The sequence below is a fragment of the Crinia signifera genome, chromosome 4, assembly GCF_055691185.1.
Source record: "Crinia signifera chromosome 4, ASM5569118v1, whole genome shotgun sequence".
Classification (NCBI taxonomy): Eukaryota; Metazoa; Chordata; class Amphibia; order Anura; family Myobatrachidae; genus Crinia; species Crinia signifera.
This window is the reverse complement of record NC_139220.1, coordinates 203,201,236-203,218,071: the sequence shown is the minus strand read 5'-3', so window position 1 is coordinate 203,218,071 and position 16,836 is coordinate 203,201,236. Positions and strand designations below refer to the sequence as shown.

Genomic DNA, 16,836 nt, shown 5'->3' with positions numbered 1-16,836 from the left:
CACTGCACTTGTTTGAACAATCACAGGGAATGGTCCTGTGACAGTGCGGAGCAGCCTGACTAGACAGGACTTGCAGCTGTGATGTAAAAATGCCTCTCTCTCAATGAGGCGCACTCTCCCAGCTGTCTGTCTGCATATTTCACTGATTTGGGTGTTGCTGGACACTGACATTTCCTATTCCTTCTGTTCAAATCAACTACAAATGCTGATTTATTAGTTTATTCTCTAGGAATGCATATATTTTATCTTTACCTTCCTATTGTTGTCCCACATTGTTACTAGCACTGCTGACTCTAGCGTGTAGTGCTTCAGAGACCATTAGTGGTTTTTAGGTGGGAATACAAAGTTGAGGTGTAAATTTCCCCAAACACCAATAATAGAACTAGAAAAGATTCTCTATCCAAATGGAGGTCCCCCATAAATACATAAACCTTTTGAATAATAGGACCCAAGAAATCCTTTATTCCAGGTACATTAAACTTCTCCTAAGGAAGTACAATATGATAACTGTGTAATTTTTCAGGAATGAAGAACTGTGTATTTATTTTCCTTTAGGGCAGGGGTGTCCAAACTTTTTGCGACGAGGCCAGATTTGGGGCCTTATTCTGATCGGTCCGGCCCGATCAGAATATGCGGCCAGGACCGTGCAGGCGAATCCCCGCCTTCCATACGGATCGCCACCTCCGTACGTACGCGGATATGTGGTGGTCCGCATGAAAGTGGACGGGGATACGCCTCCTCCATCTTGGGAGCAGCCCCTGCATTCGATGGTCGCCGACCATCGAATGCAGGGCCGCACGCTCCACCAGCTGCCGCCACCCAAGACCACACGGACACTTGTCCGTATGAAATCATGTATGGGGGCGGGCAGCTGACATCCGGCGATGTCAGATGCCCGCCCCCTACACATGCGTCACGGCTTCATTACCATGCATACGCCCCGCGTTTGCATGGGAACGCCCATGAAACGCGGGGCGTATGCATAGGGTAATGAAGCTAAGTAGCCCTTCACGCCCCTCTCCGCCCCCTGTGCGGCGTCTGAAGAATACGTGCGGCGAAATCGCTTGCACATGCGCAGAGTGACCTCTGCACATGCGCAGACGATAACCATCGGCGGGACGACCGCATGCGGTAAAATCCGCACCGATCAGAATAAGGGCCTTGGTGAGGTGAAAATGTGTGGAGGCCGACCATTCAGCCTGACATTCTTTGAATCATTAATCACATAAGAATGGTCCCTAACTCTGCCCCCATTCACTGTATGTCCCCCAGCCTGCCCCTTCACTGTCATTCCCCTGTCTGTCCCATTCACTGTATGTCCTCCACTCTGCCCCCTTCACATTATATTCGCCTACCTGACCATCCTTCTCTGTATGTCCCCCAGTATGCCCCTCCTTCACTGTATGCCCCCCACTCACTGTATGTTCCCCACTTTGCACCCATTCACTCTGTCCCGTAGCTTGTCCCTCATTCTGTGAATGTCCAGGGGTTGGACACACACTCACCCGAAAGCCGCCAAACACATCTCACTGTGGCTGCCGGCACCTTCTCACTGCTGCAGACAGCAAGGTAAAGGCACGCTCGCCGGGACCCCACCTTTAGTGTCTTGTGCTGTGCATCCTGCATCTGATGCTCCTCCCGCTTCTGGCTGGAGGCTGCGGGCCACTTGAAATGATGGCACAGGCCGCAATTGGCCACCCGGGCCAGACTTTGGACATGCCTGCTTTAGGTACTTTCCTTATCTGAAGATCCTATAATCAAAGCTCTCTGATTGTACTTACCTTGTGAAAATACACCAAAATTATTTTTTTCTCCGGTTTGTAACACATATGCAATATGTCTGTGTTCCCTTGTTCCTCGTTTTCATCCTTCACCTGTTCCTGTATCCGTTGTCTGTATATATACAGATGGAAGTCGTCTGAGTGTATGAAGGTATATTTTGTATACATCTCTCTGTGAATGTATTTTCTTTATGGATGGAAGCTTAGCAGGGAACAAACGGTTTAGTTTGGGGATGCAGCACTGTATGTACTAGATTATGAGAACATTTTTCTCTTCTCTAAAATATTATTACATAATACCATTGTACCAGACTCAGAATTGTTCCGCTCCATTTTAATGATGCTTTTATACAGAAGCTCAAAAGACTTGATTTTGCGGAATACTGATCTTTTTCTGTACAGAACATTATTGTGTTATGCCAGGACGTTGTGTGTCCAGAATATTTGACCGAACCACACCCAGGAAAGTGGAACATAGACATTGCCAAAGCATTCAATTCTACTAAAAAAATAAACGGTGTCATTCTAAAATAACCACTTGGGTGTATTTGACTCCCTTGTGTTGCCACATGAGCTATCCTATTATTGGCCCATTGTGTTATCAGACTAATCATCTAACATGTTTGTTTGTGATGTATCACATTGGCGGGAATGACACGTGTGCACTCAGCCTGCCATAATGATTAATAACACATTGATATTATCTCCAGACATTATAAATATAAACAAACTGGAGAGTAATAATAATGTAACATTTATTTATTTTACTAGGATATCAGTGTTGCCAAGTTTCTGTGTTTTCCAGGGGCATTGCCAGCTTTTACACATTTGTCTCTGGATTTTTGTCATTGGAAGAATCTCATGATCTTTTATGTTGTTTATTTGTACTGCACAATTACATGATCTGTACAGTGCACTTCTTGTTCTACCTATGCAATGCAATTTTGACTATTTTTTATTTATTTTCTGGCCTCTATAAGGGACAGATGTATTAAGCCTAGAGCAGGCATTTCCAAACTATGGCCCTTCAGCTGTTGTGAAACTACAAGTCCCATCATGCCTTGCCACAGTAGTTTTGCTTCTAGGGAATGCAAAAACTTTGGCAAGGCATGCTGGGATGTGTAGTTTCACAACAGCTGGAGGGCCACAGTTTGGACATGCCTGGCCTAGATAAATGGTCAAGTAGAAAGAGATAAAGCAGCAGCCAATCTGCTCCTAATTGTCATTTTGCAAACTCAGTCTGTAACTTGACAGTAGGACCGGATTGGCTGCTGCGTTATCACATTTCACTTGATCACTTCACCAGGCTTAATGCTCCTGCCCCTAAGTTTCAATTTCAGAGGAAATAATAGTATATCTGATGCCACTAAATATTATTCTGACAAGGTTCATTAAACCTCTTCTAGTGAGATTGTAGTAGACTAAAGGGGTGTACACACGGAGCAATTTTGTGCTATTTTCTAAGCAATCTTACCAGATTGCTTAGAAACTAAGCACAAATCTCACCGTGTGTGTAGTGTGGACGATCCCGATGCGCGGTCCCGCACATCAGGATCGCCTGATTAGTAAGTCAGCGCATACAGACGCAATCTAGTGATGATTGCTTAGAATATCTGCATGTCACTGCATGTGTACACAGGAGGCGACCACTTCCGTGATCGCGTCCTGAATCCACTCCCCCTGGTTTAGGTTTGACCCCTCCTACCACATACATACACATGATGTCACCCCTCGGCCGCTCGCCTCCTGGGCACCTTTGCTCTCTCTCCTCCGTCTTCCTGCTGCTGCCAGGCTGAGGCTCTCCGTGCATCTATCCTGCCTGCTGCTACAGCAAGCCCCACAGGACAAACCAGGTCCAACGTGAAGCCGCCCGCCGCTGACGTCACCAGCCGAGGCCCATTGACAAGGTGCGGGCCTTACGCGGCAAGAGCGGGCGGACGCAAAGCAAACAGGTGCAACGGCGTTGATCTGCAGGTTCAGAGATCAGCGAGCGAGATGAATCTGCTCGGCCGGCAGAATGGGAAAATGGCTTTGAAGCGCAGGTGGCAGCAGGGCAGGGAGGTGCAGGGGACAGGACATTTCCCACATTGCACAGCAGGTGCACAGGTGTGCTGTGGAAATGTTTGGGGCTTGTGAGGAGTGGGACCAGGTGTGAGAAGTTGCTGTGCCCCCTCCCATCTGTGCCCATGCCCCCTATCTTCTTCCCATCTGTGCCCCCTCCTGTCTGTGCCCATGCCCCCTCCCTTCTGCCCATCTGTGCCCCCTCCTGTCTGTGCCCATGCCCCCTCCCATCTGTGCCCATGTGCCCTCCTGTCTGTGCCCGTGCCCCCTCCTGTCTGTGCCCATGCCCCCTCCATTCTGCCCATCTGTGCCCCCTCCTGTCTGTGCTCATGCCCCCTCCCTTCTGCCCATCTGTGCCCCCTCCTGTCTGTGCCCATGCCCCCTCCCTTCTGCCCATCTGTGCCCATGCCCCCTCCCTTCTGCCCATCTGTGACCCCTTCCCGGCGTCCATGGAACCCAGAGGACACTATCTACACCGGTGAACCCTGGTGAGTATGCTTTCCTTCCCCAGGTACCCTAACAGAATTTCTTCGGGACCAACAAATGGATGGAGGAGACCTATCTATGTGTCAAGATAGGTAAGTATTTGGATGAAAGGGCTCTGTAATAAAGTTGTATTTTTCATGTGTGTTTGTGGTTTTATTTAAATATTGGTTCTGCTTTTGAAGGATGAGTCCAGCAAGCTCATTAATGGGTCGCATGCTGGGACTTGTGGTTCTCAAAGTCCCAGTATGCGTTCCAGGCTTGCTGGGACTCATAGTTCCACAGTTCAAATTTTTACACTTGAATCAGCCCGGTACCCAGAGCCCAGGGGTAAATCCTGGAGGGGGGGACCCCACTCCCCCAGGACCCCTGGCCAGGCTGACCGGTCAGAGGGATGAATGCTTTGGCCGGAGGGACTTATATAAAAAGTCTCCCCCCGGCTGTGGCATTACCCTTCTGGCTGGTTGGGCGTGGGGCTGGTTCTTAAAATACGGGGAACCCCTATTCATTTTGTCCCCCATATTTTTGAACCAGGACCAGCCATTGGGCCTGGTGCTGGTTTTAAGAAATACAGGGAACCCCTACTTGTTCGGTTCCCTGATTTTTTGCACAGATCTCTACGTGTGTATGCCCCTTAAGGCAGTATAGTCGCTGTCTTGTGTGACATGTTTAGATGCCCCTGCTCAGCCAGAAGCTCTCCCAAGGCATATTTATTTATTTACAGTTTCCTATATAGCACAGCATATTCCGTTGCGCTTTACAATTGGAAACAACTGTGATTAAACAAACTGGGTAGATACAAACCGACATGGAGGTAGGAGGGCCCTGCTTGCAAGCTTAGAATCTATAGGAATAATAGGAGGGATACATAAGGATAGAATCCCATAGCATGTCAGTCCCATCAGATTACAAGACAGTCCTGATGGGATACAATTAGATATGATTGCTACTGGAGGTTGTGTCGGGGTTCCTGAATATGATAAGCTAGCCTGAAGAGGTGAGTTTTCAAGGAACGCTTGAAAGTTTGGAGGCTAGAGGAGAGTCTTGTGTGCGTGGAAGGGCATTCCTTAAGGTGGGTGCTGCCCGACAAAAATCCTGCAAGTGGGACTGGGAGCAAGCAATGAGTGTGGATAAGAGAAGCAGATCTTGTTATATTAACAACATTTGGGCCAGAAAACTGCATGGGAAGTAGGACTTCACATTTCCTGATTTTCCCCATGGTAGCCTTTCTTATTGCCTCTGTGTGGATGTAAATTAGAATACAATACATACTGTATATAGTATACTGCACCAAGAATTCTGATTTCTCATGTTGCTGAGCTTGTTAATAGTCATGTCAAATGAGTAGCCTTTCATTTCGGACATAAGGAAACCAAGAGCCTAACTTGAATGGGATGTAGAAGACACTGTTAGCTTGAAGCCCAGTAGTGTAATATGACGATATTCCGGGCAGTGTTGTAGTTTCGGCTGTGCAGTTTGTACCCAGCATTAAGCTGATTATTATGATCTTGTAAAACTTATCACATCTGGATCATGCCACTGTTGATTCTTTTTCTTTGTGTTTTTATTTTGTATTATTTCCATTCTCATGTATGGTGTTTGACATGGTGTTATCATTTAGGTTACACCATTGATTAATGCAGGTCTTGTTCTTGTTCATTTGCGTTTACTACAAAAGAGTTGACCTTGTGAAAATGTATGCAGAGGTGCAGATATGCTACTTTATAAGACATTGGTCTCCAACAGACAGGGGCGGATTGGCCATAGACCTTACAGGGAAGATTCCCGGTAGGCCAACGCACCTGTGAGGCCACTTATCAGCCAGCCTATTATTTTTATGATATGGCCCTGCCCAGAGTGATAGCCACTCCCCCCTCCCACACACACATAGTTGGTTCCGCCAACAGTTGATTAGGTGCCGCCCACATGAGGCCGCTACAAGAAATTTCTCCAGGGCCATGTTTAGTTCCCAATCCACCCCTGCCAACAGGAATAGAAATTCAAGTTGCTATGGTCACAAAATGCAAGTACATTACATGAAATTCATACCCACTAGAATGAGGTCTTGGTATATTAGGGTAATTGTTTTCTAGTCCTACAATACAAACAGCAAATTTAGTTGTTAACCTGTTACAGATCTGATCAAAAACACATAAAATGGAGTTTGTTTTTCTTGTTTTACTAGAAATGTTATATGAGTTTTAGTAACTCAGGGAATTGTTAGCATTGGATTTTTCTTCTTCTGTATTTGGAATGGTACAGTATATTTAGGAATCTCATAACAGCGTGAATTCCAAACAAATCATGCCTCTTCTTTGATGGAATAACCTAATGATTAACCTCACCAGAAGTCTATACTTGACCTCTCTCTCCATGCAACGTCTGGCAGGAGTCACTGAACCACTCAAAGACTTCCAGAAGAAAAACATGGTAGGGTTCATTTACCCTTTCACGTTAATTTGAAAGACATGCTTGATGGCCAAGCAGCAGCAGCAAAGTCTGTTAACTGTATAAAGACTTTTTTGAATATACTGTAGTAATGTACATGATATATATATATATTTTGTGTGTGTGTGTGCTGTGTGTATATATGAACAGCAACTAGACATCATGGTCAAAAAGTTCACTGAGCAGGAGTACCCTGCAAAGGAACTTCAAAAATCAAGACACAGGGCAGCGACAGTGCCCAGGGAAGTTTTTCTACAGGAATGTGATAAAAAAAAAACCTGCGGGTCAAGTGATCCTTTGGGTACAACAATACAACACGAGCAGTAAAACACTGTGTGAAAAAGCCAAACAGTTGTGGCCCATTTTGGCGTCTGACGCTGATCTTAAAGTGCTCAAAGAGCAACGTCTGATGCCCAGCTATACAAGGAGCCATAAACTCAAAGATTGGATAGTCAGGACCGACATAACAGGATTTTGAAGAGCAAGCACAGATTATTTGACATGCAAAATGTTTCAAATGCATGGGGTGTACCACTGGCAGTCATATGTCGGTGGGGAGTTTTATCTCACGCCTCCTTACATAGAAGAAATTTTATATTTCTAGCCCCCTTACCTGTACATCCAAGTATGTGTTATATGTTTTTCCCATGTGGCCTGTACTACGTGGGTAAAAACAGAACAACAGCTCAGGGAGCGAATGGTGCAGCATAGGTATACGATTACGGCAGCACTGGACAGTGGGAGCAGTCCGTTGCTCACCATTTTGCTACCCTGAAACATGGAGTGGCTATATTGCACCACAAGATTATAGATCAGGTGCCAGCCTCTCCAAGGGAAGGTAATCATGGCAAAAAAAACAAATGCAGTTAGAAGCAAAATGGATATACAAACTAGACGCGGTCCACCCAAGAGGACTTAATGATGCCCTATGGCTGGGTTGTTTTTCATAAAATCTACTAACACCTAAATAAGACTGGGTAGTGCTCTACACTAGTTTAAGCTGTAATATATTCATTAAATATTTTAAAATCAGTGGGTGCTATAGAAAAATAAATAAATAAGACTAAGTAGAATTTTTTTTAAAGGTTTTACAATAAAGTCAGGTATTTTTTGGGCGTTTTTTTATATGGTCAGGTCCATAAATATTGGAACATTGACATTGTTCTCATATTTTGGGCTCTATACACCACCACAAACAATATGTGCTTTAACTGCAGACTTTCACCTTTTATTTGAGGGTATTTACATCCAAATCAGGAAAATGGTGTAGGAATTACAATGGTTTCTATATCTGCCTCCCACTTTTTAAGGGACCAAAAGTAATGGGACAAACTAAAAAATCCTAATTACAAACTTTAACTTTTTAATACTTTGTTTCAAACCCTTTGCACCCTTTGGTTACTTTTGCAGTATGCTTCGGGTCATTAACCATTTGCACTGTGAAGCGCCGTCCAATGAGTTCTGATGCATTTGACTGAAAATGAGCAGATAATATTCCCTGAAACACTTCAAAATTCATCCTGCTGCTTTTATCAGCAGTCACATTATCAATAAATACAAGGGAACCAGTTCCATTTGTAGTCATACATGCCCAGGCCATGACACTACCACCACCATGCTTTACTGATTAGGTGGTATGTTTTTGGAGAGCAGTTCCTTTCCTTCTCTATACTCTTCTCTCCCCATCTCTCTGGTACAAGTTGATCTTTGTCTCATCTGTCCATAGGATGTTGTTCCAGAACTGTAAAGGCTTTTTTAGATGTTGTTTGGCAAACTCTGATCTTCCTGTTTTTGAGGCTCACCAATGGTTTTCATCTTGTGGTGAACCCTCTATATTCACTCTTGTGAAGTCTTCTCTTTTTGGTAGACTTTAACACATATACACATTACCTCCTGGAGAGTGTTATTGATCTGGCCAACTGTTGTGAAGGGGTTTTTCTTCACCAGGGAAGTAATTCTTCTGTCATACCCCAAAGTTGTTTTCCGTGGTCGTCCAGGTCTTTTGGTGTTGCTGAGCTCTTCGATTCATTCTTTCTTTTTAAGAATGTTTCAAACAGTTGATTTGGCCACACCTAATGTTTTTGCTATTTGAAAAATTTCTTTTGATTTTTCAGCCTAATGATGGCTTGCTTTACTGATAGTTGACAGCTATTTGAAGTTCATATTGAGAGTCGACAGCAACAGATTCCAAATGCAAATGTCACACCTGGAATCAACTCCAGACCTTTTACCTGCTTAATTGATGATGAAATAATGAGGGAATAGCCCACACCTGTCCATGAAATAGCTTTTTAGTGGATTGTCCCATTATTTTTGGTCCCTTAAAAAGTGGAAGACACATATTTTGTCTTAGCAACTTTATAGTTGTACTCAATCAAAAATATATATTTTTTAAACACAGTAGTGACGTGGCAGAAACCCAATATAATCAATAGTTGATTCAAACTTCATAGAACTTTTTCACATATATATATATATATATATATATATATATATATATATATAAAATCACGCACTTATATGGGAAGTAGACTAAAGCTGGAAAACCTGCTGGTGTCTCCTCCAAAAATATATAGAGTCACTATGGCCCAGCACTCTTCCTTCCGCTGTAAAGGTCAGGTGCCGATAGGGCTATGCAAAGCCGTCCTCAAACCGCTCATCTGCTGGTAATACCAGCAGATGAATGGGTTTCCCAGCAATGATAATGCTCAACACTCATCGGCACAACATTGTGCCCCCCTACCTCCTGCGTTTCCCGGACACCCCCCGACTCCCGCGATTCGTGGCCCCCCCGCTACCCCCCTCCCGCAATTTACGGACTCGCCCAAGACCCCCCTCTCCCGTGTTTCAAGGACCTCCGCTACCCCACTACCCCCCCCCCCCCGCACGCGATTCGCGGACTCCCCCACCACCCACCCCCTCCCGTGTTTTGTGGACCCCAGCGGGAAGGGGGGATGCCATGCCACCCATAGCACATGCCTCACATGCCTAGTGGGAAACCGGCCCTGTGTATATAGAGAGAGAGCAGATGATCCGGCACAGTCACAATAGAAGTATACTTTCAGTGGGTGCCCACACAGTTCACGGGCAGATATATCGGAACAGAAGTGCAGCACTCCAGCCAATTTAAATATATTTTAATATAAGTAAACTAAATACAACATTTCAGTACTCTGCGGTATTATTATCAGGCTCCTGCCCCCCCCCCCCCCCCCCCCTCTATCTATCTATATATTTCAATGCTTGGATATCCTAGAGTGCACATCCGGTCACATAATCCTATTTTCTTGTAGACCCTCGTTATTTAGAGGTGACAATACCCTTATTGAAATTGTGAGAAACAAAGTGTTCATGAACAAACCTTTGTCTGATAAACAAATGTTTTGCTGTTTGGCGATATATATACGTTATACAGTCCATATTTTGGATACACAGTTGTTTCCTTTTCTCTATCAATTAGAGATTCTTCAAGAAGTGCAATTGTGCCTTTCTCAATCAACTGCCCCTGATGAAGTCACTTAGATGATGAAACGCGTTGGGCCTGCTACCACATTGGATTGTGAAATCACTTTGTATATTGACTGTACTATTATGTTTGTTTTATAGCCAACGTAAGGCTTATTTTTAATTAAATATTTGTATTTTAAAATTGTGTAATTCACTATAGTGCACTCTGACCTTTTCTGTATATATATATATATATACACATACACACATATATATATATATATACACACACATATTTGTTTTGTCCTGACGACGGGGGAGACCCCGAAACGTAGACTTCCAGGCAATAAATTTGTCCTACGTTCACCCGCTGTGCCAGTCCCTGAGTGCCCTTCTTTACCAGTCTCTGTCTACGAAGGGCTGAGAGGCCCCTTGGGTGGCACCAGGGCAAGCCAGTTCATTTGGACTATACTTAAGACCTGAGTGCCGGTCTTACCCTTGGGTATATATATATATGTGTCAGCCAGTGAGGAGTTAGACATACAGAGTTGGGGGAGCTACTGTGATCCAAAGGAGAGCAGCTATATGCAGATGCGTAGGGAGGGCAGCTCTGGTGCAGCACAAGCTCCAGGAGCCAAAAACTTAAGAGGGAGTCACGCATCCTCTGGCGGGATTCTTAACCTTAACCTCGATTCTTCCAAGGCCAAAGAAATCCACCACCTCTGCAATCTTCAGCTCTGGCCTGGAAGGCATAGAGGCCAGTCCATTGCATGCCAAACTTCCAAGGGCTCTCAGGATGATGAAGCCGGGAATCAGTATTGCTAGCAAACTGCATGAACATCTGACCATCAAATTTTGCAGCAAGTGCACCTGCTCTTCTCTGATCTTTGCCCCATGCCCCTTCTCTCTGATCTGCCATGCCCAATTCTCTCGAATACCTTCCCCCTAGCAATTCTCTCTGATCCTTGCCCCAAATGCCATTGTCTCTGCCCTTTTTTCTAGGATACCGCACCTCTTTCTCTAATCCCTGCCTACTACTGAATTTTCTTTGTTCCCTGCCCCGAACCCCCCTTATTTATGAAGGATGTATCCACCGTGACTACAATGACACGGTGCACTGAACTGCTGGCAGACATCCTGCCGGTACACTCTCAAGCACACAAGATTTTTTTCTGGTTACTGGCTGCTGAGGTTCGCAACCTTCCTGTCCATCAAGGGTATTTTGGTGCAATGGAAATCAAGCTCTGAGAACGTGGCCTGCTGTTAAATGTATGCTGTGTGAGTGTGCACAGATCTGACACTGACAGTTTATATTAATAGACAGTCATTTAAAAAAATATATATATATATTTGTGCTGTTTTCCATCCAGCCTCATACCCCATTTTCAGCTGTTCCATGCCCCTATGTGGCTGCTCCTGGCTCCCCCCTCGTGCACACGCACTCCAAGCCAAACCCTTCACCTGTGCTCCCATTAAGGTCCAACCTTCCCTGCCCTGTGCCACACCTCCCCCACCATGTCTTACATTCCCTGTGTCCAAATAGGTTCATATATTACTGGCCACCCTTATATTGCCCCAACCACACACACCAGGGGGGCCATGCCTATTTGGTTAGACTTGGGCCCCATCATTTCTGATGGCAGCCCTTCATGTGGCTGAGGATAGTGACGAGTACTGTAACTGATAATAGCGATGTATGCTGTGACTGACTATAGTGATGGGTGCTGTGGCTGACTAAAGTGATAGGTGCTGATGTAATGAAGGTAATGAGAAAGTGAGGAAGGTGATATGGTGCCGAGCAAAGGTAATCAGATGCTGAGGTGATGAGGGCTGAAGACGTTTATGAGGGCACACAGATGGAAGGCGTGGGTCCCGGTTTCAATCCACTGACCTGGTTTGAGTTTTATGGAGTCTCCTGTGATTAGCTCTGCAGCTACAGTATCTTCTGTAAGGGCTGATGGCTCATTTAAAAAAAAAAGAACATTCTGTTTTTTGGGGCAATGAATCAATTAGTTATTTTTGTCCTGTGGGAGCAACCATTGAATCCAGATGTCTAATTTTATTGTGTAGGCCAATGTGTGTGAGTATTTTTCCTTGTGGGGGTCAATGTTTTGTGCACTGTTGGGGACAATGCTGCATGTTGATTTATATATGGGGGCGCTGCGCCGTGCTATAGGTGCCATGGCTCCATGCAGTGGCGTAACAATAGCCCCACAGACCCATCGGTCGTGGGGAGGTGCTGATTAAGTGTGGGCACTGGGGTCTGCGGGGCTATCATGAGCTTCACTGCTGCTGGGAACCGCAGATCTACTTGTCTCTTGTCAGCGTTCTCGGGCAGCTCATCTCCTGGCAGGCTTGTTAATGAAAATGACCCTCAAAAAATGTCTGCCCCCATACAGTAGACACTTTTTGAGGATGCTAGAGGAGGCATCGGCCTCCTCTAGCATCCTCAAAAATGCTCTGCTGTTAGGGAGCGGCCGTTTTTTGTGGATAAATTTCATTAACAAGCCTGCCAGGAGGAGAGCCGGGACTGCAGATAAGAGACAAGTAGACCTGCGGGTCCCGGCGGCAGCAAGTAGTGGGGTTGAAGGTGGGCTTTGTTTTAAGGGGGGGGGGGGGGGGGGTGGACGAAATTTCCGGCAGGGGGTTCGCCCAAATAATAGTTACGCCACTGGCTCCATGCTATGCCTCTGACTGTATGTCCATTTTTGGTCCATACAATCTGTGTTAATCTGTGTTTTGGGGTGCTCTGCTGCTTGTGGGAACCCCATAATCCCTTTGGAAATCTTAGTTTTGCCATTAAGTGTTGAAAGCTGAGCATGCAGTCCTATCTTAACTCTGCACTCAGACAAACACTATGGCATTTATTCTGGTTCACTCCCAAAGGCAAATTCCTTCTCAAATGGACAAAACCATGTGCACTGCAGGGGGGGGGGGGGGGGGGGGTTTAGATGTAACATGTGCAGAGAGAATTAGATTTGGGTGGGGTTTTACTTCTAAGTGAGAGCTATATTTCAGTGTAAAAATAAAGCAGTCAGTATTTTACCTGCACAGACACAAAATAACTCAGAAACCCAAATCTAATTCTCTCTGCACCAGTTACATCTGCTCCCCTGCAGTGCACATGGTTTTGTCCATTTGAAAATGAATTTGCTTTTACGAGTTAACCAGAATAAGGGTCTATGTATAAAATCTAAATAATCTACTACCCAGCAAATGCCTGAAACAGTTGTACTGATGGAAGGGGTAAGACACTTGCAATATGTTTTACCAGTGAGATTGACCCGCAGCCGCTCACATTTGTTATATAAATAATAATAAAAAAATTTGTGTAAAAATGTTTATTATAATTCCTATATAAAGAAAGCATTATAGCTCATTATGATGAATAAAAATGTTTGATTAGCAATTTTTACACCTATTTTGACAAATTCACTTGACACTCAAATGTTAATCTAAATAAATGATAAATTGTTAGTTAGTTAATCATCAATAACTAATGTGGCTCTTTGTAATGCTCCGACTGGGCAGATAGCTCAGACTACAGTATGTGTAGTTTTTGTAGTCTTGCAGCCAGAGATATCTGTTTGGCTTTTTTTTCCAGTGAGTTTGCCAGAGATTTGGGAGCCTGCAGCTGATTACATGCAACATATTATAATCAGAATACTAAAAATATAGTAAGGGCTGCTTCTGCCAAATCTGGTTTGAGAACTCTGATTTGCTGGTGAATTTTTCTGTGGCGATTTTGCCGTTAATAAGTTTAGCATTTTCTTTACTTTTGCAAAGTTATTCGGTTAGACCTGCCTTTTTACCCCTTTCACATCGCACCTCCGACCCAGGTTTTTGCCAAGCTTGCTGACATGTTGACCCAGGTCGAGGTGCAGTGTGAAAGCTTATAACTTGGGTCGACCAACCCGGCAATTCACCCTGAATTTTAAAAAGGGTTATATGAAGGATAAAACCAAGGGGTCCTCTGTATAATGGGCAACCTGGGTTTAAGGTGAAAGCACAGGATTGAGTGATGTGAAAGGGGTATTCGAGAATCCTTACTGTGTATAATAAGGTGATTTGGAGAAGAAATTAGTTTAGATCAGTTGCTATCTGAAAGTGAATGAAGCTTTAATTGGTCTTTTTGCTATGGTTCTGACTGTACTGCATTGTATGATGTATTAATGCAATGGTCTTCTGCCTACAGCTGATGTGCTCCTCTGTGCAGAGTGCGTTATTTGAAGAAGAGGACAGAGCGAAGAAGCTTCAGCAGAAAGTCACATCCCTTGAGAAGCGTAACAAACAGCTGCGAGACCGCGTAAAAAAAGTCAAGAAGTCTTTACGGCAAGCAAAAAAGAATACTAGAAATATGGAAATGATCAATAGGAAACTGAATGAGAAGCTCTCTTCTATGGCAGGACAGATCACACATATAAACTCTTTCAAACAAAAAAATTCTCATTCAACCTACCTTAAGCTGTAAGTTGCCACGTACGTATTACATAGTAGAGAATACTTTGGGCCTAATTCAGACCTGATCGCACCGCTGTGAATTCATATGGCAGGCGATTATCGATAGACTGCGCATGAGTACAGCCTGTAGTATGCACGTGCGAGGCTATCCTGAGATAAATCCTGCTACTTTTTTTATCGCTGGCCATACATAAGTTGATTGACAGGAAGCCGGCGTTATGGGTGCAAACCGGGCATTTTCTGGGGGTGTCAGGGAAAATGCTGGCATGCCCAGGTGTTTTAGGGGAAGACGTGTGACGTCAGCTCTAGCCCCGATCAGAATCTTTCTATCACAGCCACCGAGATGGTGAGCCGCTTGTGAATGGATTTGCAGATAATCACCAATCCAGCTACATTTTTGCAAGCCACGTTAAACAATTTGCAGGCTTGCATGGGGTGAGAGATTTCACTCTGGTGGGAATGGCGTATACCTGATCACAGAGCTCCAAATATTAGCAGCCCAGCGATCAGGTCTGAATTAGACCATTTGTCTTTGGAAGGATTTCATTTTCTTTTAGCACAGTTTATTTAAGCCATATATAGGCTTTTGCGCTTTCATTACTCTACTCAATGTCGTACAGTATGACATAAAGCATTATGGCTGGCTGATAACTCCAGGTTCCTTACTGGTAACTTACAGTATGTAGTAGTACAAGGTAGAAAATGTTACTAAGATTACTCAGTTGGCTTTAAACGTATGACCCCTTCTGTTAAATGCATTTATAGGTTTTTAATGTTTTCTACAACTATTATATCGGTTTGGATTCCATTACAGAGTTTGAAGAAAAGTTCCGCATTGTGATCTTCCTAGACATCTAGAATGTTCTGCACATCATTTCTGATTACTTAAGCAGTATTGGCTGGTTTGGGAGTTGCTGGGCAGCCCCAATAATATGCTTAGATAGCTACTAGAATTGTTAGAATGTTCAGCTACAAAGCATAATGGAGTTACAGATTTGATTATCACATAATGGTTATTAATGCTTGTAGCTGAGTTTTATTATCATGCATATGTAAAACTCATTACATGTCCAATGGATGCCTTGATGCATGTATTTTATATTATTGTAGTGTTTTATCTGATCTGGCATTTGACGGGTCACAGGGTCTCTGCTTAAATTTACACAGCTGCAGCTTCCCACAGTAAAAGCCAGTAGCTCCCACTGCACATTCACTCAGGACAGACTTTTCATCAATTCTCCTATGACAAGAGAACGGACAACATTATTCAGTCTCCTTTCTTACAATCACACATTCTGTTAACTTCAGATATCGTACCTATGTACGGGATGCGGTCATTTGGTCTACTGCATTATGGTAGAAAGTCATTAGGTCGAATCCATTAGGTCGACATGCTAAAAGGTCGACATGACTCTAGGTCGACATGGGAAAAGGTCGACCTGATTCTAGTTCGAAAGGTCATTAGTTCGACAGGTCATTAGTTCGACAAGGTCATTAGTTCGACATTGTCTATGTCGACATTCACAAGGTCGACATGGAGTTTTTCACTGTTTTTTGAGCCAACATGTGCCGACAGGCGGTATTTCATGCCCTACCATCCACTAGGGCGTGGTGGGAGAATAAAATAGTGTGCCGAGCATAGCGAGGCACCGTGCCCGACGCATAGCGAGCGCAGCGAGCGATGCGAGGGGATGCAGTGCACTTTAAACTGTGTCCATGTCGACTGTGTTGACATTCAGGTAAAAAAACAGTGAAAAACCCCATGTCGACCTTGTGAATGTCGACATAGACAATGTCGAACTAATGACCTTGTCGAACTAATGACCTGTCGAACTAATGACCTTTCGACCTAGAATCATGTCGACCTTTTCCCATGTCGACCTAGAATCATGTCGACCTTTTAGCATGTCGACCTAATGGATTCGACCTAATGACTTTCTACCATAATGCAATAGACCAAATGATCCCAACCCCTATGTACTTAGACTCTTAGCTGGGAAAACCATCCTCATTAACAAATTAATGATGTCATATGGCTTTTTAGTAATAATAAGGTTATAACTGGGTTTAACACCCAGAGGCAAGAGATACCTGCAGGCTCCAAGCTTCAAGTGGCACCATGATGTACGGCAGCAACTGTGTGGTTTACAGTGGG

At 44.3% G+C, this 16,836-nt stretch overlaps 1 protein-coding gene across 1 annotated transcript in view; it reads left to right on the top strand.

Annotated features, from left to right (window-relative positions):
• Nucleotides 1–16,044, top strand: part of CCDC3 (coiled-coil domain containing 3) — a 67,299-nt gene extending 51,255 nt beyond the window's left edge. Inside the window, exon 3 of the mRNA XM_083179733.1 lies at nt 14,416–16,044. Within this exon, the coding sequence (XP_083035859.1) occupies nt 14,416–14,691 (276 nt within the window). The 3' untranslated portion in view covers nt 14,692–16,044. The remainder of the gene's footprint in view (nt 1–14,415) is intronic.
• The last annotated feature ends 792 nt before the right edge of the window (nt 16,045–16,836 follow it).